We start from the raw sequence: 25,962 nt of genomic DNA on the forward strand, positions 1-25,962 counted from the left end.
GTGTAGCTTGGCATTTAGCATATTGCAGCTATTATAATTTTAAGGAAAACTTTTAGAAAAAGTCTATATTTTTTGTATGATATGGTTTAAATGCAGCATAGTTCTGAAAACATATTCTTTATGCAACGTTTGACAGTATGTTATCCAGAAATGTTATGACCATTTACAACCATTAACGGCTCAGTTAGTGCTAGACACTAACACTTTGCTGTAGTTTGAACTTGCACCACATCTATTTACTACAGTTTTGCTCATCCCTGCCAGGCATGTTGGCCTCTGTCCCGGGGAAAGGACTTAGGCAATGTGTTGGGTTATTTGCAGGGTCAGATGCGTCCCCTGGTTTTGGTGCAGTCAGGCTGGACAAAGAGGAGCACCTTTCCCTCCAGCATGTAGTAATCTGATTATTTTAAATGTGTTTACTTTGAACAAGAGAAACACTACTGCTTTAGCATCCTTCTCTTATCAAGACATTGAACAGGACTTTTTTTTTTTTTTTTAAATTGTAAAATGTAGGGCTTTTATTTCTCCAAAAAGAAATAGTGAAAAGCAGGTTTCCAATAGACTCAAACAGCAGCCTTAGAGCTGCAGCCTCTGCCAGAGGCCGGAGACAGGGGGACAGGAGCACTAACAGCTTCACTCTCTGAATTGCAGTTGACACTAGCTGTCCACAGAACCAACACTTGTCGTTATTATGGTACTCATACCAAGGTATAAGCTGCTAAGTACATTTTGGCACAGGGTTTCATGTTATCTTGGGGCCACACATGTGCAGGTTTGCTCCCAAATTGCGCTCTGAGCCCCCCCAAAGCTGGTCTTGGTGTCACCATTGGGGCCAGATGTTTCTATGGAGGAGAGAGGTAGCAGATGGTGTCTGCAGCGCATTTGCAAATAGCTGCAGGACTGAACCTTTATCGCCTTCCCAGGGTCTGGGAAATATTGGTATAGATGTAATCGAGCAGTCGAACACTCCTGCAGCCCCAGCAGAGTTACTGATATTATTCTGCCTTTTAGAGCCTGCCAAACTATTGATGGCTAGTTTTGATGGGTGTTCAAGCTGGACCAGGTGTGGTGTTGCAACCATATGTAGGGCTCAAGTATCTTTCCATACAACATATTAAAATTAATATTTAATACAAATGTGTTAGTAAAATTTAGATCATCTAATTAGATAAATGTTTTTATGTTTTAAGATTAAATAAAAACTACACAAACCTTTAAATGACTGTTCAACAAGTCACAGAGAAGTTTGAAAATAATAATAATAAGGTGTTTTTAAAACTGAGCCCTGTTCTATCCCTATAGTAACACAAAAGGTGTACAGACTTACAAATCTATCTAGGGATGATGGAAAGGCACTGGGCTGAGCACCTCAGGCTTCAAAAACTACATAAAAATTATAAAGGGAAACCAGAAGTTAAGCATAAAATATTTATACATTGAATTTATGATAGCACAGGAGCTGTAACAAGGCTGTGTACATTTCTTACACAATACCTTGAATGAACCTTAAATAAAATATAACCTTAATTATATAAAGCAGAATGGCAGGGTTCCCATAAATTATCTTATACAAAAAACTTACAATAATGAAAATTACAGATACTCTCTCTCCCAAAGAGCTATGTATTATTTAAGGGCTACACAGACATCATAACAGAGGTATCAACAGACCCATAAATATGTTGTCTATTAAAACTGAGTTTTATTATATTTTTCATCCAATGTTGTCCCTTTAGCACTTTTTTTACTTATGTCTTTTAGATCTCTTAACTCTGGAAGCTTTTCTTAACCTAGGTTTCTGTTCAAGGCAGAACACACAGTTTATATATGTGAAATGAGAGAAGAAGGGCAGTAAAAGGTATCCAGCTCTCTAGACAGGTTTTAAGAGTGACTTACTGTGAGCTGAACTTCACTGTGTTAAATACAGACACTGCCTCACACACACTAACACAACACCAGCTTTTCTCATGCTCTCCAAAAACAAATTGGTGAAACCCCCAAGATTTTTCTATTTCTACCCTCAAAGTCCCATTCACACACTCGGTGTGACACTAACCTACATCTGTGTTACAAGTCTGGGTTCTCAGAAGGCCATTCTCAGAGGCAAAGAAATGTTATGGACAATCTTTCACACCAGTCTTATATCCCCACAATGGCACAGTCTGAGCATGAGACTCATGCAGTTCTCAAAGCAGTATCTCCCTCCTGTCCTTCAGCCTCAGTGAAACAGAGAGGGTTGTCTGCCAGGTTTGATGACTCCAAACAAGTTAGGGAAAATAAATTTCAATACATATGGTAGAGTGTAGATTGCACTTCAGTAAATATATTTATTGTTTCATCAAAACATCTTATATCATTAGTTTCAACATCAATATTGCCCTTTAGGAATGGACTTGCTAGGAGCTCTGCAGAAGGTTACATCTCTCTCAGCCTGCCTGAGCAGAACATTGTGGATGCAGACCGGCGCAGAAAGAAGCAGCAGCAACAGCACACGAGGCAGGGTCCCAGGTCACCAAGAAGCTGGTCACTTGGCGTAGCAGTGTATCTGCAGATATGACTCAGTTCTAATAGCCCTGGAGACATATCCAGCTTTTACAGCTCCATAGTGCTCACTCAGGAGGCACAGAGCTTGCTCAGGCAGGCCGATCTGGAAACAGAAGAGCATATAGCACAAAGCAGTGCTGTTAGAGCCATACATCCCCGCCTTCCTGGGCAGGCTGAGCCCTTCTCCACCATGTAGCCACCTGCATGAGAAAATAAGCATTGTCAATGAAATAAATGCTACCACACACCAAGCTGTCCCAAATAAAACATTATTTTGTCAAATAATTGTTAAAGTTCTCCCCTCCTAGTCAGAAAGGTTAAGAAGTTGGAATGCATGGTTGTAACAACATGTATGGACATATGTCTCACCAGCCAGCTGTACAGTTCAGGTGTTGAGCTTCCACTGATGGGAAATCACAGAGGTGGGTGTGTGCATGTCTGTGATTTTCTGCATACACTTAAAAAAATGAACCATACCAGACAGTTTTTTCATATCAGAAATTGGACCCAAGTCCGAGCTTACTGCTCTCAGGTAGCTGTGACAGCGTTGTGACTGCTTCCATGGGCGTGTCCTCTCACACAGTGAAAGTCTTCACAGAAATGTCTTTTTCTTCTCTTCCTGGGAAGAAAGAATTAATGTCCTCATTCCTTTCCAGAACAGGACTATTACAAGCTTGCTGACGTGGGAGTGTCATAAGGGGAGCGATATGACGTGATATGAAAATGCTTTAGCTGTTCCTACAAGAGTTCCTACAGGTGACAGTTACTCCAGCAGAACTAGAGTTTTGCTAGAACTACTTATTCTGCTCAAAGAGCACCAGAGTAGGCTATCATGGCAGAAGTGAATTTTGCTGAATTATTAGTGTCTGCACACTGTAAGAACAGTGCGCAGTGTAGGACATTTTCTCAATAAAGTCTTTGAAGTACAGCTTCTCTTAGAGTTGTTTCTTCTGCCTCTTTTAGAAGCACAAAATATCCTTACGTAGATAGTTCAGTGCCGAATGCATCTGAGGGAAGGAGGGTCAGGATCTTTGCAGGTATCTAAGACTTTCTATATTTCTCTTTCCTAATTACTATTTTCTTGATGATCTTTTCACTGCAGTTGAAAATCTTGGTCCTATTTAGTTCATACCTGTCATGATCCTCAATCATTTTCCAGTGACTGTTCCACTGGTGAAATTCATAATTTCCCCAGTGAGTCATGACCAAAGTACAGCTGATGATAGAGAAAAACAAGGAAAAGAGTTAATTGAATAAATAGAAAATGCATTAGGAATACAGCCACAACATCACAACAACTCTGATCACAGGTTAAACTGGAAAGCTGTTTTGTGATGGTATTTATATTTCTAACATCACAATGATTCATTATTGCTGCTGTAGTTTTACCCCCTCTTTCTACCCATTTCCTCTTTGCGAGAAAGGCAGGAGCAGTGAACTGCACACATTCAAAAAGGAAATGAAACCTCTCAGAAAAGAGAGATATTTTGCAAAACAATAGAAAGACCCGATCTCATGATCCAAAATTAACTAAAATCTCTATGTCTGTCCTAGTCCTCCTACACACACATTATATTCAGCGCTCCAAGCTTCATTCATGGGGGATTAGGATTGATAAACTGTTTCTCATACTCTTTCATGGCCTCAAGCGTACCAGGAAATGAAAACTGAAGGTTTAATTAATGTAACCTGTGAATGTCAGGACATCCAGAATTAAAACACATACCAAACCATGTATCACCAGGCAGAGGGAGATGCATGTGGGTAATGATACAGGAGAAATGCTTACAGCAATTGGTAGCACTGGAATAGTTTACAACAGAAAAGATGAAATGACCTAGGCAGCTGGATTCCCTGAGACTGTATGTTGTGTGTGTGACATGCCAGGACATGGGTGGCATGAGTCCGCTGGCCTGTGCCCCCTTGGCTCTGTCTGGGGAACAGGATGGGATGGGGCTGGGTGGCATGGGCAGTGCAAGAACAGCCAGGTGGGACGGCTGCACAGCCTCACCCCAGAGGTCTGGATTTTGGAGGCTGGTTCTTGTTTTAACTCAGCTTTTCTAGATTTTCAGGGTCTGATAAATCAACATATTGAGAAACGAAAATAGAGAAACTAGATTTTTTTTTTGTGGAGTTGATTAATTATAGTAAGTTGGTGCCTGTTTTCTCTTTTTCAGTATAAGCATGTTACTGTTAGATGGAGATCAGTATTTGCTTAATGTTATTCAATATTTACCTTCTGTTGGAGGATTCTGCTTTGGGAGAACTTCCTGTTGGACCTCAATCCTTCTTATCAAACTGACTATTCATAAGAACTACAGCTGCTTGCTTTTCTTTGGTTATACCCAGTACTTGCTTCGGGAAATCATGAAGCATGATTATATTATACTATCAATGTGTTTACACTTTTTAATTGTCCTTTTGTGTAAGTAACCTGTATCCTCTTGGAATATAACCTGAACACAATATAACCTGAACACACAGGTGAATTTTAGAACACGTTGCAGTAACAATCTTCATAATAGAAGTTTTGCTGCCAAGACAAAATCTGCAAGATTGTTTTGCGTAGGAGGTATGCAGTGCTTTAGAAAACTTTTACTGACTCTACTTGGAGTTTAAATTCCTTTCAACTCTGGAAATATAGCTCTGCTACAGAGAAATTCAGAATTAGTATGAATATTCAGCAAACAAATCTGAATTCTTGCTTAAGCAGTATGTGAAAAAAAACAGTATTTGAAGGAAAATTGAAGCTACAAGTAATGTACTTGCTCAGTTCAGCTGAATGCTAGGAAAGATAACACCAGTTTATAGTAGTCAATGGATCATGGAGCACAAGCAAATCAGTATCATGCTGATTTCAGAATAGAAATCTGAAATTTGTACTAAGAAGGCCTTCTTCATTGCTGGGCTGATAAAGTTAGGATTTGTCATGCATATCTATCAGTGGTGATAATATCTGCACACATATCTAACAAATCCATTGAAATACTTTTCAGTACCTTAAAAACATTCAATTCTCCCAACTCAGTATTATCTGATTCTCACTTAACTATAATCTCAATTTCTACCTGAAATACTTTTTCAAGAAATGTTATCCAACATGTAAAATAAAGTTCAGTAAATTTCATCAGCATTCTTTCATAGCATAAAAAAATCATTAGCATTTTTTTCCTGCCGTTGTTTCCTCTTTATTTCATCATCACAAGAAATGATCTTGTATTTTCAAATAATTTCCAAGTGTCAGCTACTGCTTTTATTACCTCTTCTACATTATTTCATAATTTCATTCTGTATTTGCTCCTCAGTCTGCAATTTAATTCTGGTTCTTTCACTGTTATGCTGTATGGATCAGACTGCTGCTCTAATTGCTCGCTAAGTCATTTCCCTTCTATACATTTGACTGTTGTTTTCTTCTCTATTTCTCATATTTGAATAAACTCTTTCAAACTGTCAGGAGTGATGTTTTTCATGCAGGACTTATAAAAGAACTCAGACATGAAACTGCTGCTTAACTAAGTGTGGTTTATAGACTAAAATCAGGTTTGGTGCAAGGAGAAGAAAAGATAGCAAATGTAACAATTTGTAGAAAAGGCTGCAAAGATGTTCCTGGGAACCATAGGCCAGTAGGTTTGTCTTCCATAGCGGCACATTAGGAAAGTGTAAACAAGAATATTAGTTGCGATTTCAAAAATGTGATACAACTTTTGCAGAGGGAAGTCATGTCTCACAAAAATTACAGTGCACCTGGACATTCAGAAAGCTTTTTCACAACATCTTCATCAAAGCCTCTATAGAAATAAAGAAATAAAACTCTAATGGGATGAAAAGCAGAGTCCTATCATTGATAAGTAACTGTTTAATGAGAATAGAAGAAAAGTCTAGGCATCAATATTCAGTTTTCAAAATGGACACAGATTAACAACAGGGTCTCTGAGGCTCTTTGCTGACACCTGCACATTTCAACAGTCATAAAAAATGAAAGAAAAGAGATAAATAAATAGATAACATTCTTTAGGACAGAGACATATTCGGGGTAGTCAAACCTGACTGTAATGAACTATAGCAGAATCTCATATGGCTGAATAACTAAGTAAAAAAATTAGATTAAATTCAGTCGTGACAAATACAGAGTAGTGCACATGGAAAAAGATAGATGTAACTACCTTTTGAATAGACATTGAAGAGCTCCAAGATAGCCATCACTTGTTGAGCAAGGGAGCTAAGACCCAGTGTGGACAGGTTGCTGAAAAATACTGGTTCAGTAGTCGATAGCAATTAAAAAGACAAACAGGAATTCCTATTAAAAAAAGAGCAAAGCACAACACATCAGTATTCCCTGCATAAATTCAAAGTACTTTTGCACTGCAAGTACTGTGTATAGTTCTGGTCCTGCTCCTTTATCTTTGAAAGACTGTATTAAGGTAGGAAAGAAACAATGTAATAGGGCTGATTAGAAGTATGTCTTAGGAGACTGAAAGCTAGAGACTGTATGTTATAGAACTCCTCAGACTGGGGAAAAAATAAGAAGGAAATAATAGAAGTCTATAAAATCAGAAGGGTGAAGGTGAAGGGAGAATGTGTGTGGAGAATGATGATTGCTACAGCTAACTGTAAAAAGTGAGAAGCCTGAAATGAATTGTCAGGCAGCAGGTTAGACAAAGCCTTCTTTTCCACAAAGCATAATTACACTGTGGAACTTACTGCCTCAGGTTTAATGGAGACCAACAGTATAAATGATCTGAAAAATGATTTGACAAGATTGATGATCGAATTATTAAATGTGATATCCTCAAACCATCTAAAATGCTGTTTTCTGCGAGCTGGGGGGATATCCCAGGGAAAGATCACTCTGTTCATTTTTTCTCCCCTACTCACACTTTCTTATATCCTTTCACTGTTGAAGGCAGCAGTCTGACCCAGTATGGCAATTCTGTGCCCTTGCAGCTGGGTCCTGCTCACCTGAAGTCTGTAATCCCAGGGCAGCTGACACCCCTCAGCTGGCACATAGAACATGGATGACCACATCCTGCAGCAAGTAGAAAGTGAAAATATGGCAGTTGCTTCTAAACCCATGATTTTTTACTGTAAGAAAAGCCAAGCAACTAGGAAGGCTTAGTTACACAACTGTAGTATGTATTTGGATGGTTGATTTGACAATGACAATATCGAGAGCTACATTTTCTGATAAACATGACTTGCAGCTATGAAAGGTATGTAGGTCTAGTTTGTGAATAAACCTGATCTTATAATTACAGTGGAGAAATACTTGTGTGTGACACTTTTAGCTATCTCAAGAAGACATCAAAAATGATCTGGCAAGTCTATATGCACAGTCTTTAGTGTCTGCAAGAATCATTGAAGTTACAAAGACTTTGCCTTTGGTTAACATTTTAAGGGATTGGAAATGAGAAGTCTGGTGTTTGTAAGACTGTAGTCTCTGAGGACAGGTCAGGGACAGTTCTGCCTGTACATGTCACAGGCATGGAAATGGGGCTGCTAGCCCAGTTCTGGTGTACCCCAACAGGAAACAGGGGAAGAATGTTTCTCCTGGGATGATTCAGGGACTGGAGAAAGACACCAGACAGAGCAATAGGTGTCCTACCATTCTGCCAAGACTTCAAACTGACATATTTCAGCTGCAAAATTAAATATTTTGGATCAAAAATGCTGTCTCAATCAAGTATGTCAATAGTAATTCAGATACCCTGTGGCCTGTTTGTGTCTGGTTCGGTTTGTCAGGTAGGCAGGATCTTATGGGCATGTCAGAGAAAGCCTCATCTTCTATGCAGAGACCTGGCAGGAATTTATTCACCTTACAGTTTTGCAAAAAAAAAAAAAAAAAAAAAAAAAAAATCTGCAATATTTCACTTTTTAAATGCTGTAGTGGCACTCCAGATTCTATTCTCCTTTTCTGTAATGGAAGGAAAAAAAGGCATTTTACAAGCAAAATAGGGAATCCATAATTTTTAGTCCCTTGCCTTGTAGAGTATCTGAAGCAGATAGAGAGGGGATAAATACTGCTTTGTCTGGTGTCTCACTGATCTTCTGGAAAATATATGGTGAGTCAGTAATGCTGTCTCTGGGTAGGGGAACATATGTGCACTTTGCAGCTATCAGGTGTGGGTGCGTGTCCCACGTTCACGGGGAGACATCATCCTGCTCTGCACCAGCCTTTGCTCATGTCCCTCCCTGCAAAAGAGCCACCGCAAGCCCTGACCAGGTCCAGGATGGACAGGGGATGTATGGGGATACCTGCCCCCAGGGCAGGCATTGATGGGCTAAGCTTGTCTTTGCTTTCAGAGAGAACAGCTCCTCTGATGCCCAAGTAATGTGTATGAACTCAGCACACAGCCAACAGGCTTATTTTGGTGTCCTTAGGTTAGAGGGCAGAGTTTTAGTGTGAGAGCTTTCACTGACCTCATGAAGGAATTGATTTATCCATAGATCCTCTGTGTTTGCACAGCACAAGATCATCAGTAATATTACTATAACAAGAATGAATCCTACTGATGTGCCTTTTTGTCCATGAATGAGAGACATTTTTCCTTACACAAATTTAGGGAAAAGAAGAGGTAGATCCCACCAAGATAACCATTTACTTCCAGCTACTATTTTCAGGGCTGGTGTATGAAACGGGTTTTTGAAAGAATTTGGTTTAGTGGAGATTAATGATCAGTACATTTCATATTTGATGGCCAGCAGGAAAAATTAGGACAAAAACTTAACCTGAAGTTGTGTGGGAACAGATTTTTTTAGGTCTTTCATAAGGACAAAATCTAATGAAATTTTTGATAGATTTGGTTTGACCGTTAGTGAAATACTGCATCCCATTTTCAGATGATGAAGCCTTTAAAACTCTGAAAGATTTTTCAAATAATTTTTTCCATTCTTTTTACTTCAAACTGAAACTTTTTTAACCAAAAGGTGATAGATATTTTGAAATGAAATATTGTATCATAAAAATGCCGGAAGAACAGATTTAATTTCATGTCACAGATTTAATTTCATGTCAGCTGTTTCAGCCTTTTACAGTTTTGCCCTCCTGCATTTCTTGGCTGAGACAATTCCTCAAATCTACTTGTATTTGTGAATATTTCAAACACCCCAGGAGTCCATTTGGAGAAAAATGTACTTACTGTCAAACAAGTCCTAGTCTATAACACAGCATCCCAAATTAATCCCAGGTGTAATATGGTGATGGTCAAAGTTAACCAATAACCAATACACATGTCCCCCACTTCCCTCCCAGTTGGCTGCTTTGGGCAGTTCCTACCAGCTGCAGAGGTTCCTCTCGTCCATTGGTCTTTATGTGTCTGTCCACAGGGTGGAGGTCATGACTTGCATATAAGCCAGCCTGCACAGAAAATAAGCATCAAAACTAGGATTATAGGGGGATCAGGTCACGGAGCAGAAGGGGAAGGAGAAAGTGAGTGGAAATACTTGTGTGCCAAGGGGAATAATGGCAAAAAATTCTTGTCACAAAGAACATTTTGTCTATGTGGTTTGTCTTGTCGTGCTGTTTCCCACGACACAGAGCTGCAGTCCAGCTCTCTCTAGCACAGAAATTTGATGAGGAGGCTTGACCTCCTGCAGGTCCTCTGGATGCTGTGGTTTGGCTGTGGATGCAGATGAAGATGCAGCGACCCTCAAGAGCCCACGCTTGAGGGTCGTGCTGGAGGGGTGAAGGCAAGGGCTGTTGCTTAACCATGTGAGGCAGGAGCAGTGTTAGAGAGGAATCTGTGCTGGTAGCAGGTTTCCAGTGAAGGGAAGATGAGTGTAGTTCAGCACTGTTGGAAATGTGGTCTCTTCACACTGCAGTTGTCTGTCTTTCAAGCACAAGTGTACCGCACTGAATATGATTTCCTTTATTTCCCAGAGCCTAGTGTCTTTATTTCATAATTATCATCTCACAATTACAAAGAGAGGGAAACAAATAACTGTGTCTCTTGTCCAACATGATTTTTCTGTCCCCTCAGCAAGATTGTTTTGGCTTAATTGATCAGTTATATAATCCCTTATAATCCTAATGAAACAGCAGCAAAGTTATTTATCATGAGTATTACTCCAATTTGCTCAGTGATGTCTGGACATGCTTTTTATTCTTTAATAATATCTTATCAAAGAAAGATTGTTTTATCAATAGTTTTAACCAAAACAAAACTGCTATTTGCATGCTTTAAGAAGGGAGGAATTTGAGAGAAGACTGAAGCACCTCTGACCTGAGAAATCCCATGACAGGGAATGAGACCAGAAGAGATGTTCATTAAGACTCATTTACAGAGTTGAGCTGTGGAGTGGGACACATAGAAATAGGGAAACTTCAGCAATGCTGAGTTAAAAAAGGGCTGATAATGGGTGATAGACACCAGGGTCAGAGGCAGGGCAGCTCTAACGCCCACTGGGGACTGCCGTGAGGGGCTGCTGACCCTGTCAGGGGCTGCATCCTCCCATGTGTGCTCCCAGCTTGGGTTTCCCCAGCAGGGCTGTGCTGGGTGCTGGGTGCTGGGTCATATGCCACCTGCACTTACAGCAGGAGCTACATGAGGCTTAGAAGAATTTCACCTTATGTTGCAGAGATCTGGTGGCAATGGACCCCTTCAAGGCAAGAGCCACCCCTGGGTCAGACCCATGGTGCAGAACAGCATCAGGGAGAAGAAAGCAAGTGCAATAACCCTGAAGCCTGGAAGTGATCCAAGGCACAATGAGCAAGCCTAGCAACCAAAATTCAGACCTCCACTAAACTCTCTTTCCTTTCCAGTGTGTTTTCTTCTGCTTTTTGTTTCATTCCTATTCTGGAGGAAATGCTGACATGAGTTTCCTTCCCCTTTCTGCTGGGACATGGTGAAGCACAAGTGCGTAACAGCTGGGGAGAGTGTCCTTGCTTTTTTCCAGAACTGAGCTATACCACAGGGATTTGCTGCCAGTTCGTCGGTCTTGCATGTGACAAAACTCCTGACATGATAACTACAGGTTTATTTTTTTCAACTGTTTTGTTTTGTCTTCCAGGGTTTGGCATGACCACCCCAGCCACTGTTGGAGGCAAAATTTTTCTGATCTTTTATGGCCTTATAGGATGTGCAGGGACCATTTTGTTCTTTAACCTGTTCCTGGAGCGCTTGATCACTGTCATAGCCTACGTTATGAAGTCCTGCCACGAAAGACAGCTGAGGAGGAAAGGCGTCCTCCCTCACAATGGCCGGCGGGGCTCGGGGACCTCTGAGGTGGACAGCCTGGCAGGCTGGAAGCCCTCCGTGTACTACGTTATGCTGATTTTATGTGTAGCATCACTCATCATTTCCTGCTGTGCCTCTGCAATGTACACACCAATTGAAGGGTGGAGTTACTTTGACTCACTTTACTTCTGCTTTGTGGCCTTCAGCACCATTGGTTTCGGTGATCTGGTCAGTAGCCAGAACATCAAGTATGAGAGCCAAGGCCTTTACCGCTTTGGCAATTTTGTCTTCATACTTATGGGGGTGTGCTGCATCTATTCCTTATTTAATGTGATCTCTATTGTCATCAAACAATCTATAAACTGGATATTAAAGAAGTTGGACTGCAGGTGCTGCCACAGATGCCAAAGAAAATTTTTTCGTTCACGGAGGAATGTGGTAATGCCGGGAAATGTGCGCAGCCGGAGGAACATCTCCATCGAGACTGATGTTGTCAATGAGAGTGACACAGATGGACGCCGGCTGTCAGGCGAGATGATCTCCATGAAAGACTTCCTGGCCTCCAATAAAGTCTCACTGGCCATCATGCAGAAACAGCTGTCGGAAACTGCTAATGGGTATCCGAGGCAAATGAGCTCTAATTCAAAGCAAAATGGTTTCTCTGGTGGGGTTGGAGCCCTAGCAATTATGAATAACAGACTGGCAGAGACAAGTGTGGATAGGTAAAATAATAACAGTGAAACAGTGTGAACCCTTTCAACAAGTGTAGAAACAACATGAATCAATTGGAAATAGCTAGGGAGAGAGTGTTGCCAGAGGGTGGGATGGATGTGAATGGCATACATCCTGTTGGAAGACCTCTGACACTTTTTGGGGGCTGTTACTTAATGTCTTTGCTCTTTGAATTGCACCAGTCCAAGCCTTCCTTCTTCCCCTTCCTTCTGTTCCTCAAGCAGGTGACTGCAGGACAAATTTAATTTAGCCTTCAGATCATTTTTTCACATCCTACTCTCCTCCATTTATGTGAAATACAGATTTCAGGATAAGAAATCTGTGGTATGGGAAGAAACCAAGTGTGTCTACTGAACACATTCTTAATTCAAAGGTTGTTCTGAGCTTTCTGTCTTACTCTTGTCATATCTGTTTTCTGAAAGTAGCTTATCTGAAACCAAAAGAGGAATCAGCCATTCTCTGTGATATTGCAGATCTAATTTAATTGAATAAAAAAAACCCAAAACAAACCAAACTATTTTCTTTTATATATCACTTCTTAAAATGTATTCCTATTGTGAAACAGCTAGGCTGGAGAAGCCAGCTTCTGCTGTCATTAACGTTTCTGTAAATCTGGAGTAATTCTGTGAAAGCTGGTAGGACTATTCTGGAGTTATTGTGATGTGAATGAGAAGAGAATTTGGCCTTTAGAATTTAATTTAGTCTTCTCCTTAAAAGGATACTGTCAGAAGTGATAGAATAAAAATTTATCCTACTTTTGTTTTCTTCTGTCCATTTGCAAAACATGTGATTTTTTTCTAGGCTACTTTTTCTTCTGGAATTGAATCACTGTGTCTTTCTGTTTCAAAAATATCAAATCAAATTGAAAACTGCCACACTAATGAGTTGTATGAATTATTCCACAATAACAATCAGAGGCTTTTCCAAATTTCTGTTCATATTTTGCTCAATTGTGACTGAAGCAATTGAGCATCAGCATTATGTAATGCAACTAGTAATTGAGTTTACACAACAGGCTTTAGTATGCAATTAGATTGCCATGCCAACATTCAGTGTATTATTATAAGCGATTGTGATCACAAAATCACTTTGGCAGTGTCCTTTTTACCTTTTGTGTAATTCTGTCATTGTTCACCTGTTTTTCTGGCTTTCAGTGATGATAATGACAGGGTCTTGATTAAGGAAATAGAAAATGTTTAACTCCTCATTTTTCTCAATGAAATGCTCCAAGTGTTCATTATGACTAGAATGGAGACTTCAGTGAGAAGAATAAATAACAGTAAGAAGAATACGAAAACAGGAAAAGAGGTGATCCTTAGTGACAATAAATCATCCTTTGTATTAGGCAACTGGAGAAATAAGGTATTAAATTAACCTAAAGTCTGGCAAGAATGTAAGGAAGACTGGACTGAATTCCTGATTCTCCTTTAATCATGTGGTGCATTAAAGCTAAATAGTATATGAGAGTGTAAATTAGCAGAATTGGTCACAAAGGACCTGATCCAATTCACCCTGAAAAGAATAGTACATGCATCAGGACTAAACGTTTTCTCACAGATAGAAAACCTTGCAGAATACTACAATTTTAGGGAATTTAAAAATACCATTATGCAGTTCTTAATTTCTCTCATAGGGAACAATGCAGATAGCCTCTTCGGTTTAATTTGTATTAGGAATTAATATCCTATCCTTTTTCTTCATTCTGGCCAAAAGTTCTTTTATTTAGGTTCCTAATAGTGTAGAATAACATTTTAATACTCATTTTAAGTAATATTTGAATTTGAAAACAAAACCAAAACCCAACACCTCTTGGAATCCTTTCATGTAATAAAGTAAAACCAGATATTAAACAAGTGTACTTAACTTGCGAAAAGAATTGCAAGTTCTTTTGACATATTACAGATAAAATGTCCTGATTAAAAGTCAGATCCTGCTGTCCTTAGTTACAAGGAGAGCTTCAAGCTGGAACCATTAGTCCAAATTGTGATATCACCTCAGCTGTGCAGCAGTGCAATACCCCTAAGTAATATCCCTTCATATTTGCATCCATATAAAATCTGAATCGGTTTTCAAACTCTAACTTTGGTGAGAAAGGCAGTCTGCCTTGTTGGGGGGGGGGATTATGTATTAGCAAAAATTACCACTGAGTTATTTTAGATGATATTATGGTACCCAAGTACTTTGTTACATTCTCTTTTTTTTCTCCCAAGACCTTCTTTGTCTCAACCTCACTGAATAAAAATACTTGGATATAAAAAGAGAAGAGTACTGCTGTGAAGCCTTCTTTCCAAATTCATCCAGCAATGCCTCTGTTCACTGCCTGTAACCCTAAGATCTCATTGTTACAGAAGTATTCTTCATGATGCCAACTAGTAGAAATAGTTTAGGACTTGACCCCTTGAGCAGGGTTCTCTCATCCTGAGCACAATAGCCAGAGTCTTGAAAAGTCCAGCTTACTTCTCCATTTAAGCCAGTTATTAACTTTAAGTTGCAAATGTCAGATTTTGCTGAGCACTGAAGACAGGAGTAGTTACTCAACACTATTCCCTTTTCCAGATGATTGAGGCAATGAACATTGTCATCTTAGACAAATAAACAAAGCATGTAAGTTTCTTTAGTTCATTTATTACATAGTTCTGTGTCATCATTAATGAAGGATCTGGCTTCCATATAGGATTTTCACTCAAATCCTTCCATATCTAATTAGCTTTCAAAATTTGGTTCTGGAAGTCTAAACACAAAGCAATATTCATAGCGAATAGGTGAGAGAGCAAATTGGAGGAGAGAAAAACATACATACACTGATGGAAATAGATAAAACATTACAATCTGTATAGTCGATTCAACAAAGATTATTTAGCTTTTAGAATACGACATCCTAGTAGCAGCTCATTAAGATGGTCTTCAGATGGTTTCAACTGCTCGCAAGACATGAGACAGTTACGTTGCTCCTTTCAATTCTTTGTGATACCAAGCCTCCATTACCCATCAGAGGAATCCTTATCAGCTATTTTCAATAGATCTGAAAACATCTGTGGTTATGAAGGCAAGGGACTAATATGTAGTCTTGATCAAATAAATTGGGCAAGGCTGTATGAGATCTTTGGTGTATGCTAGCTCTGCCTTCCTTGATCAGTCCTGACCTGCTCTCTCAAGCATTGGATTCCTCATGACCCAAGCCTGCCAGTTGCAAGGCTCTCTGCTGTGGTCTGATTTCATGTCCACTGAAGATAAAGAGGGAATAAGTGCACTAATTTTGTCTAATCATCTCTATTCAGATGTGAATTGCTGTTCTAGAGATGAAGGACCAGTACATTCTGTGACTGTGCCATCTTGTATCATGATGTCATCCTGTCCCTGAAAGACCTCTGACTTTGTCATTGAGTTCCCCCTCTGGCAGTCATGCTGAATATTGAATGAGGTAGCTTTACCTAGGAGACCGGTAGAATTCTTAGACAATATTTGGGGATAAATAAGACTTTTAAGATCAGAAAGGGAAATTTCTGGCTCCAGTCCAATGGTACTACTACAGTTGTTTTTTCTAAAGGGGTTGGACAGAGAAATCCCAAAAATTTCAGTTCATATTGTAGCATCAGGTTATTAAGGTCGTAAAACATGTGGAGATATAAACATACATGTGCCAAAAAAAAGCAGAGTTTAGCATAGGAGTGACAAATGCCCATCCTGTGTGCAAAATAATAAAACTACAGACAACATTGCATTTCTAGCATTACTTTTTAAAGTAGAGATGAGGAATTAAAGGAAATAGTGTCAGATAGCCAGGGATTTATTTTCAAAGCTATGTAATCTAAATTTTAATGCTGTATTGCTTAGCACTAAAATCTCAGACAACAAGACAGAAACCTGCTTTCAAAAGTACTGAGTTTCCTTATTGCCTGCTATGAGATATGGATCTGTGTTTTTTAATACAAAAATGTTTTAGGGAAAACCTTGGATGTTCTGAGGCTCTGAATCTGCACTTAAAAGGTCAGGAGTACCACTAAAATCAGTGGGTTAAACTGCAAGTTGCAGCCTGGCAGACTGAAACTGAAAGTCCTTAATGAAGTAATCTCATGGAAGTTGGGTTTATAGTTATGCCACACCTTATTGATATCATTATTGTACAATATGATTATTGCACATTGAAAGGAAATATTTAAGTGCTAACCAAAATACAATCAAATACGTAAAGGTGGCTCTTTTGTGGCTAGTCTTAGGTTTTGTAAAATTTGTGTATTGGATGCTCTGCTGGGTAAGTAGTTGTCAAAGGAGTTACATTAATTTATTTCCATGAAGGACATGGTCCTCTGTTTACAAGGATATGGATAGGCTTTTCAAAAGCATCTAATTCCTGCTGAAAGTCAATATACTTCCTCCCACACTTTGACTTTCAGTAGAAGTCAGGTACCTAATTCCCTTAGGCAATTTCAGAATCCCAGCTGTGTATTAAGTTTTGAATCTGACCTGACAGTGTCCCTGAAAAGTTCAAATACTTGGAGCAATGTTTCAGTGCTGCAGCACAGTAATAGCTGAATTCATTTATTTAAAAGCCTTTTATGGTGAAAGCTTTGCATCAACCAAATAGCACAAGCAATGTTTACAGTTTGTTTGATTTAATCTTGGCCTCTACTAGTTTTAATTATATTTGACACATTTATAAATTGAATAACAAAGAGAAGGTTAGGCTGGGCATGACAAACAAACCAGCTCCATTTCTCAGACTGAATTAATCAAGAGAAAGAGGTCAGGTTGGAGAAGAATCTTTCTGATTAACATTATATTTGAATAAAGTTCCTCTGGAGGTGGAGGGTATCAAGTTTCTTTGATGACTCCTCTCCAACGGCTGTGGAAGTAGAGCCATTTGCTATGACCTGCCAATGTCCCCACTCTGAGAACAGCAGCTCAGTGAGCCTTTGCTGAGAGAAGGGTCAGCTTTTCAATCAATACAGTTTGCATCTTTGGTTGTTTTGATTTAGGTTACTAACATTTGGCTCATACCATAATTTCTCAGATTTTCCAAGAAGTAGTAAAGTTATTTTGTCCAATTTCATGTACAAGCTGTGGAGAATCACCAAGTGTTGTCTTTTCCTTGGGCAGAAAATACTGCCAAATATATGAGTACAATCTGTCTATTTGAGAACTTTCACAGTAGTTTTTTGCTTAATCCAGGAAATAAGAATACAATCCCTTCCCTCTTCCCTATTTTCCAAATATCTCTTGGCAACAATGCCTACACAATACTCTGTGCTTACTGCTTAAAAGGTCACATTTCACTAGGAAAATTAAAGCCACTGCTCATCAAGGTGGACCAACGCAGTTTATTCTTTATTAGATTTAAGAGAAACACAGTGTGAACACAAAGAATGACACTTCAGGTCCAAGTAGTCATTTGGATATAGTAATGGCTTTAAAATGAAAGACAGTAGATTTAGGCTAGATATAAGGAAGAAATTCTTTCCTGTGAGGGTGGTGAGACAGTGGAACAGGTTGCCCAGAGAAGTTGTGGCTGCCCCCTCCCTGGCAGTGTTCCAGGCCAGGTTGGACGGGGCTTTGAGCAACCTGGTCTAGTGGAAGGTGCCTCTGCCCCCGGCAGCAGGGTTGGAACTAGATGATCTTTAAGGTCCCTTCCAACCCAAACTTGTGATTCTATGATTCTACAGTATGGCTCATGTTTATAGAGCTGTTTCATGTTAAACCAGAGAAAAACCCCATCACTGCAGACTTTTAAAAGCATTAGTAAATGTAAGAACAACCTTGTGGAATAGATACACTAATTATGTTTTTCTACAGTTCCACTCTAATATTTCCCTGCAGTTTTCATTATTTGAAATTATTTGCGGTAATAGACTAAAGAATATAAATTTGCAAAGATTTTGAGAGGCACGACAGTGACATTTGTTTAAAATGACATATCCTTTTCCTCAGGCTGCCTAGCCTTTTATAAAGGGAAAGTTTGATTAAAAGTAGACTCAATGGGGTTTCTTTCCAAGCAAGTATGCCAGTTTCTGGATTCCAAATGGATTTCCTATTAGGTGTCAATGCAGAAGCTCCCAGAGAGAGGCAAGATGGCCTAGTTTTCAAACGTTATCCTTTGGTATGTCTTTCAAAGCTATTTCCCCCTTTCAAAGCCATGTAACACTGTCAGTGTTTTCTGTTTGCGGTCTTATCTAAGAAAACTTAACTCGCTTTTTGATATCTTTAGAAGTAGAAGATGAACATAAAGAAAAATGAAAATAACCTTACATAACCTTTACATGTACCACTTGGAGCTTCTAAAGTCCTCCTTTTTTTATTAACTTGAAATTTGCATCAGAGCTTAATTTCTCCAGCTCACTGAAGAGGTTTGGTCTTAATAGTGAATAATCACAGTTCAAATCAAAGAACTTTAAAGTTGTATTTGTTCATCTGTTCTAAGCGCTGGAAACAAACTGATGATCTGAATAATGGGTGCTGTGCTAAGTCTGTTAGAGTTAAAAAGACTGAAATCACCTTGCTCTCATCTCTGCAATGGTCAGACAGATGCTCTGTGCCCCGTGGAGTCCATATTGCTAAAGTAGTGGCAGTTGCTGCCTATTAACCTCTGGGTGTGATATTGTCTGCATCTAGTGTACAGGGCCAGAAGTAAACAGAGATAATGCTGTCCAGAACCACCAGTTCAGAAATTCACAGAATAATTTACTCTGGAAAAGGCCTCAGGATGCCATCTAGTCTCCAAAACCTTTTCCAAAGCAGGTCCAGCAAGTTCCTGACCGTCTCAGTGCAAATATCTGTAATTTGCTGGGTGATGCTGCTTCTGCATGTAGCACTCTTTTCACAGTGTGCTGAAAATGCCATTCTCTCATGAAATATTGACCACCACCCCATACCAAGAGGAAGCCACAGCCCTTCCTCTGCAGCTGTTGCATTTGGGCAAATACTTAGCTCTAAGTTAAGCACATTTCTTTCTAAATAGCATTTAGGCATCTGCTTTTCTCAGCCTAATACATAGCAGATGGGTATTTTGATCCCTTGGTATCATTATTGTTGGCAGTCTTATCAGAGATGGCAAGGACCGAAAAGGTCAGTCAGTCTGTCAGCCCTAGGCTCCTAGGCAGGGTATTGCCCCTTTGGCAAGCAACCCATGGCATCTTGGCTTGGCTCTGCACGTTGGATTTGGCTGTGTTCTTGGCTCAGGAATCACTGAAATCAATGGAGACTTTGCTACTGGGCTCATTATCTGGCATTTTTCACAGAATTAATTTCACTTTACAAAATCCAAAGAAATGTTGACTAACCTTTTGCTTTGCTTTTACCACCAGCTGTGCAAATGCTAATTCTACTCATGCAGTACTGTGTTCTGCACCAGCTTATTGCCCAGGGACTATTATTTGGTCTACAAAATAATAATAATCTACTTATAAGAAAGACTTATTTAAAATTGAAAGTATCCAGATTATTATCTCTAAGATTTGTTAGTCACTCATTTCCTTAGCTGGAAAACTCTGACAAATATCACTTTTCCCCTGAAACTTCCTGCAGTTCTGCAAGGGCAGGTTTTGATCTGTGTTGACTGCCTGTGTCAGTTTGTTCTCTCCCTCAACTTTCTTCCCTTAGTCCACACCTTCAAGATCCTCTTCCATCCTTTTCTTTCTTTCAATTCATCCTTTTCTCAGCTCATCAAATATTTCTCCTAGCCAAATATACCATCGGGTTTGCCTCTGCTGAACATTGCGCTTGAAAGTGGATTCACTGTCAAAAAAAGATTCTCGTAAAACAAATACCGCTTTATTCAGTATGGATTCAGAGCCATACCGCAACCATTAAATGTAATGATAAAAATGTATTTTTATTATTTTTCATTCCTACTTCCACTGAGCATAGCAAGACGGTTTTTAGGAAGTTGGAATATAAGTATCACATGCAGGTACTTGGACGGAGAGCAGCAGAAATGACTTTGACACCTTGGCAGCTAGAAGGGATATTCTGCCTCTTTTTGTACATCCAATTGGCCTGCAATTTGCATGGACTCTTATGTTATCCAGTGACGCCTTCAATAGAGGCTTCTGAGTTGATTTGGCCTCACAGAGTCATTATTTGTTGCTTTTGGCTTACTACATTTTTAATAAATGGGTCTGCATTGCTCAGTGAGCACAGTAACAACAGGTAAGACTGCAGACTTCCCCATGAATTAGGGAAACGGTAGTCTTGACTTTAACTTTCTTCCTCTGATAAGGACTAATCTTCATGGCTGCTATAAAACACAACCATGGCACAGATGTTAAAGATTTTTATCTCATCAGCTTCTCAAGCCATGATTTCACTGGCATTTGAGTGGAATTTCTCACACCAGTACCAGAGGCAGTAATAAGATGTTCTTAAAGCATTTTTGCCTGATGCCTTATGGAAACAAAGTGCATGGGATCAGACTGTACATACATGTCTGGGTGCCTCTGCTCTGTTTTAAATATTGGCCAGTTTAAAAAAAAATTGCCAAAGGGGGAGAGGTCTCACACAGAATCGACTTCCTACACCTTTTGATAAACAATAGCACCCTGCCTGAGAAAAAGTCTGAGAAGCAGGCTCGCAGACTGTTAGATAGAAGAAAAGCCACACAAAGCAGATCAGGAGGAAAAGAAAGTGAGGCACACAGCAGAGGCACATTGTTTGCATTCTAGCTATGCTGAATATGGAGAACAGAATATTCCCTTCCAAATATTCCTTTCCAAAGGAAGGTATTTTTTACAATATCTCCTCTCAGTCTTCGCTACCCCAGACCAGAAAAATCCCCTTCCATATGTGACGTTTTCTATAGTTGCTCTACTGGGCTCCAGACTGTCTGCTTGATCCACTTTTTTTTCACCTTTGAAGTATAGTGCTCAAAATCAGATACAGTGACACAGAAAATATTTTATTAATATAGCATGGAGCAGCATAATTATTTTCCACTTCTTATATACAACATCCTGTTCATTTATGTTCTAGGCTGGTGCTTGCTATTTTAAAAACCGTTGATTCATTTTCAGTTTGTCATGTGCTATTAATGCCAAATTCTTTTTTGCAATACTCTTACCTAAACTGTAGTGTCTCCAGTCTACGCAGGTGATTATTCCTATGTATCATCTTACAGGTATTGTTGTTGAATTGCTTCTATTTTTTCAGATCACTTTCCCATACCCATTTCAGTTTGTATCCTAGTCCTTCAGCATCTTTGCCACCCCTGACTGCCTGGGATCATCTTCAGACTTAAAAATGTGTCCTCTATTACATCATCCAAGTTATTAATAAAAATATTGACCCAAGGAAAGTTTTTCAGAACCCAGTCAATACCTTCTTCCAGTTTGAAACTAAACTATCACTCTGTACATAGTGTTGTCTGAACAGTTTCCCAATCAATTTTGCACTCATCTTGTGTTACTTTCACCAAGTATAAGTGACAGTAAGCTGCGATTGCAATATTTTTATTCCAGGTCATGAGATACGAGCCAGAAAAGATGTAGTTTTCAGGTCCCTGAGTGAATTTGCACAACTGATTAGAGGGAGGAAAATTAGTTAAAATTTAAAATCAACCAAAAATAAATCTTGATTTACTGAGCCTCCAACACAAAACTCCACTGTCCTTTTACAGCTACATCTTATAAAATAATTGTGTTCCCAGAGCTGCAGAAGTAGATGAAATTACTTGAAAGATTACCTGGAATGATTCATTCTGAAAAATACAAAAGTACTTTGGCAATACACAATAGGACTTGGGTTGAGCTTTTTCCTCTACACCATGTATTTCTGACTGATTAAAATCCATTAAAAAAGTCAAACATCAGCATGAAATATTTTTTTATACATATGAGTTCAATTTTAATTTAAGTTTGTAGATCAAATCCTATTTTAGGTGAGATAATATGCTAGACGTACTTGACCTAATTGTCTAAAAGTACTGAAACACAGAACAACTTTTTTGTTGTGACAAAGATTTTTCAAGAACAATTTTCCTTTGATGTGTCAGGCCGTTGATTATCTTTCTGAAACATTGATCTCCATGAGGACAGCAGGAATAGAGCTCTGTGACCAGCAGATCATAGAAACTTCCTTGCTTCAATCCCCAAACAAACTGTGGATTTATAATGAACATGCTGAATGTGAGGGAGTTCATTATTCATTTGTATAAAGTATCTTGGCTTATGGTCCACCAGCAAATGCTTGTCTGACAGAAAAAAAAAAAAAGGTGTAAAATGTACTTTGTATTCCCATCAGATATTCATTGTAAGGAAGTCTTCCTTGCAGGGAAGCTGACCTGAGCTAAGGCTTGCTGGAGGGAAGTCGTGTTGCTCCCTCTCTGAACCCTGGAGAGTTACACATTAAATATACAAAATCCACTTTGTAGGAAGTAGGTCAATACAGCAAAGCCAACACTCTCTTGATTTTTATAAATTTTGAATGGGCTGATGAGAGGAGTTGTATCATGACTCTTTGACTGCAATAAGCAGTTTCCAGCACAGAAGAGCACAGAGCTAAATGGGGCCTCTGGAAGCAAATGTAAGTGAATAGTAATAGCAAACAACAGAGACAATGTAGAACAGGACCACAGAGAGGAAAGCGATGAGAACTCACTAAATACACTCATCTTCTTACTACCATTAGGAAGTGATATTGGATGTTGATGATGACTGGATGTAGGTTGGGACTTTTAAAGGGAAGCACTGCTCTCCTTTCAGATGCATGGTAAAGTGGGAAATTTTTAGGGCTGCTTTTTCAAGAAGTTTCCCCTGAGTGTGTAAGCAAAAGGGCCTGCTGCATGCAGCATCCTGGTGATCCTATTGCCATGGTGGGCTGCAGCACAGGAATATGTGATAATGAAAGCATTTTTGAGTTATTATTACAGGAACAGAGTATTCTTCTGAAGGGAAAAGAAGGACTTAACTATCTTAAACAGACTAGGTTCCTCCAAAATGAAATTTCCAAAAGATCTAAATTATTTAGGTGCCTGAACCTGAAATTAGAGTTGTTTTCAGTCAGGTTCTATGGGCCACTTTAAAACAGTGGCTATCTCTCCAACACCAGCCTGCTTTGACAGTCTCCTTATGCTGCAGCTCCATAGAAAGTGGGCAATGTGGCCAAGTCACTCCAAATGCCTCCTTCAAGATGAACACAGCCGCCCCACGCTTCCTGCTCCACACACCAAGCTGGGGCCCTTCCCTGCCTGGAGGGTTCGAAGGCACACACGGCCCCCTCCCACGAGGGCTGCTGTGCTTGTGGTAGCAAGGGATTTCCCTGCTCTTACAGTTTGTTTTCATGCTTATCCAGCTCTGATTTTCCCAGGGAGCAGGCTCACCAGGTAGGCAGCCACATGGGCTGAGGGCCTGCCAGGCACCATGTCCAGGGTGCCCACCCGCAGCCCCGTCTGTGTTGTGGCACGGCAGTAGCAGAAAAGGCTGTGCCTTGGGCTGTCTGACTGGCCTCTGACAGGTTTCTCTGCCCAGCCAGCAGTTTGGGTGCTTAGACCCCCTGCACGTTCCTGAGGCTGATGCTCACAGGGATGGGCAGTTTTGTAAGAGCTTTAGGATGACATTGTAAGACTCTGCTCAGACATTCCTTTACTTAAAAAGTCTCTCTACTAACACAGCTAGCAAAGGTCACTATCAGAAAGTTTTTCTGTGAGCAGCAGAACTAATAATGTCTGTTTGCATACAAATTTATGTCTGATGTCCCCTATACTTGTTCCCTGTAACGACTGTAACATCCATATATTCCCTATAGGACCAGCAAAGAAATCCAGTCCCTTTCTTTCTATTCCCAATGACACCCTAATCCAATACCCCATTGGATATCCAATATCCAATATTCAGATAGTCTCAGCTCCTTCCTGTAGCCATAGCAAGCCCACTATGGTATCCTATCTTCCACATTTTTAATACCTCTGTCTCCTGCATTGCCCCCTGCCTCCCAGCCAGCGCATCCTAAGCCCAGATGCTGGCTGGGCAGGCTGCTAACAGGTCAGGTAACAGCTTGCCCTGCCCTTCTCTCAGGCACACTTCTCTCCTAGGCACTTATCTTCACAAAATTTGTACAAATTTAATATCTTTCATATTTCAACCCCTGCATCAAATGTGGTTGAAAATAACCAAGAGGTTCAGATGTTTTCAGAGTCCAAACAGTTGTGTTCCCAGCTCATTACCAACAAAAAGTGTGAGCAGGAGGTTGTAGCCATGACGCACCTCTAATACTAAATAGGTATTGTGATGGGGGAAAGAAATCTGCATCTGACTCAGTCCAGCTGCCAACACAAATACTCTAATAACTAATTAGACTCAGGGTATTTCAGGAAGGAATATCAGCATATTTCAAGGTCAGTGGAAAACCTGAACAAAGAATAGTGTTTCACATTCATAGAGCTACAGATAACTCTGAGGCACTTCAGAAACACTGTGTTATTAGCAGATGTAATACCACAAACCACCTGAGTATATTCTATTTTAAAGGGAAAACATGAAATTGCATGACATGGGTTCTGAATGATATTTAATAGAGGCAAATGAAAAAGCTATTGCCTGTGTCTCCAAAGGCAGCTGAATGATGACATCTGCTCAAGGTGCAAAGCAAGTGAAAAACAAGTAGCATGTTAAACTGTATTAAGAAGATGTGTTATTGTGCTGTATAGATCAGATATATGTGCTCATCCTGGTTATTATTGTAATAGCTTGACAAAAAGATGATTACAAAAGTTAAAAACTAAAGCTGAAGGAAAAGCAATTAAAAAAATTCAAATCAGAGGTCCCTAAATTCTTAATTCCAAGCCACAGATGTAAGAAAACAAAAAGTCAGGGCTATTTGCAGATCTGAGTCATGAAATAAGTGCGAGTCTTGCTTATACGGGTGCCTGGAAAGAAGAGGAAAAACAAGGGGCACAGGACATGACTAAGAAAAGCCAGTCCTTCAGCACGAGCTCTGTCAGGTGCTCAGGAGGGCAGCTTTTCCCTCCTGTGCAGGTACAACAGGAGCAAGGCTCACACACCTCGCTTGAGTCCCAGGGTGTCCAGCAGAATGACTGCTTGCAGAATAAAAGGAACAGAACAGATAAATATTGGGACCCATTTGGTTACCTCCACTGAAAGCATTAAAAAGGATTGAATTGGAATGCCAAATTCTTGCCAAAAAGTCACAAAAAAGGCAAATAAAAGGAAAGAAGACCAATTTAAGATTGTGTTTAGTTAAAGCAGAACAATAATCGTGTAAAAATGCAGCAGAATTTAAAAAATTGATGTCTATGTACATAATAATTGTGCTATCTGGTATAAATTAATGCTTCTGAATTATCATTCTTCCAGATAGATAATGTTGAGAAAAAATCGCTCTCTCCTGCAAAACATAATTTTTTCTAAAAAGTGCATGTGAAGGTTTTCTCTTTAGCAGTTGGCATTAAGGACTTGTAACCAGACCAATAAGCCTCTGCAGTTTTTCTAAATGTTTCCCATGTTTCTAAATGGCTCAGGAAGTACATGAGCAAAGCAAATTTACTTTAAAAATGTATCTGTGCTAAAAG

General features: G+C 39.6%; 1 protein-coding gene across 1 annotated transcript in view; it reads left to right on the forward strand.

The window, feature by feature from the left end:
- The window catches only part of KCNK13 (potassium two pore domain channel subfamily K member 13), a 75,142-nt gene extending 60,430 nt beyond the window's left edge, over positions 1-14,712 (forward strand). The window contains exon 2 of the mRNA XM_074868580.1: positions 11,551-14,712. Within this exon, the coding sequence (XP_074724681.1) occupies positions 11,551-12,443 (893 nt within the window). The 3' untranslated portion in view covers positions 12,444-14,712. The remainder of the gene's footprint in view (positions 1-11,550) is intronic.
- Positions 14,713-25,962: the final 11,250 nt, after the last annotated feature.

The sequence above is a fragment of the Strix uralensis genome, chromosome 4 (genome assembly GCF_047716275.1).
Source record: "Strix uralensis isolate ZFMK-TIS-50842 chromosome 4, bStrUra1, whole genome shotgun sequence".
NCBI classification, from domain to species: domain Eukaryota; kingdom Metazoa; phylum Chordata; class Aves; order Strigiformes; family Strigidae; genus Strix; species Strix uralensis.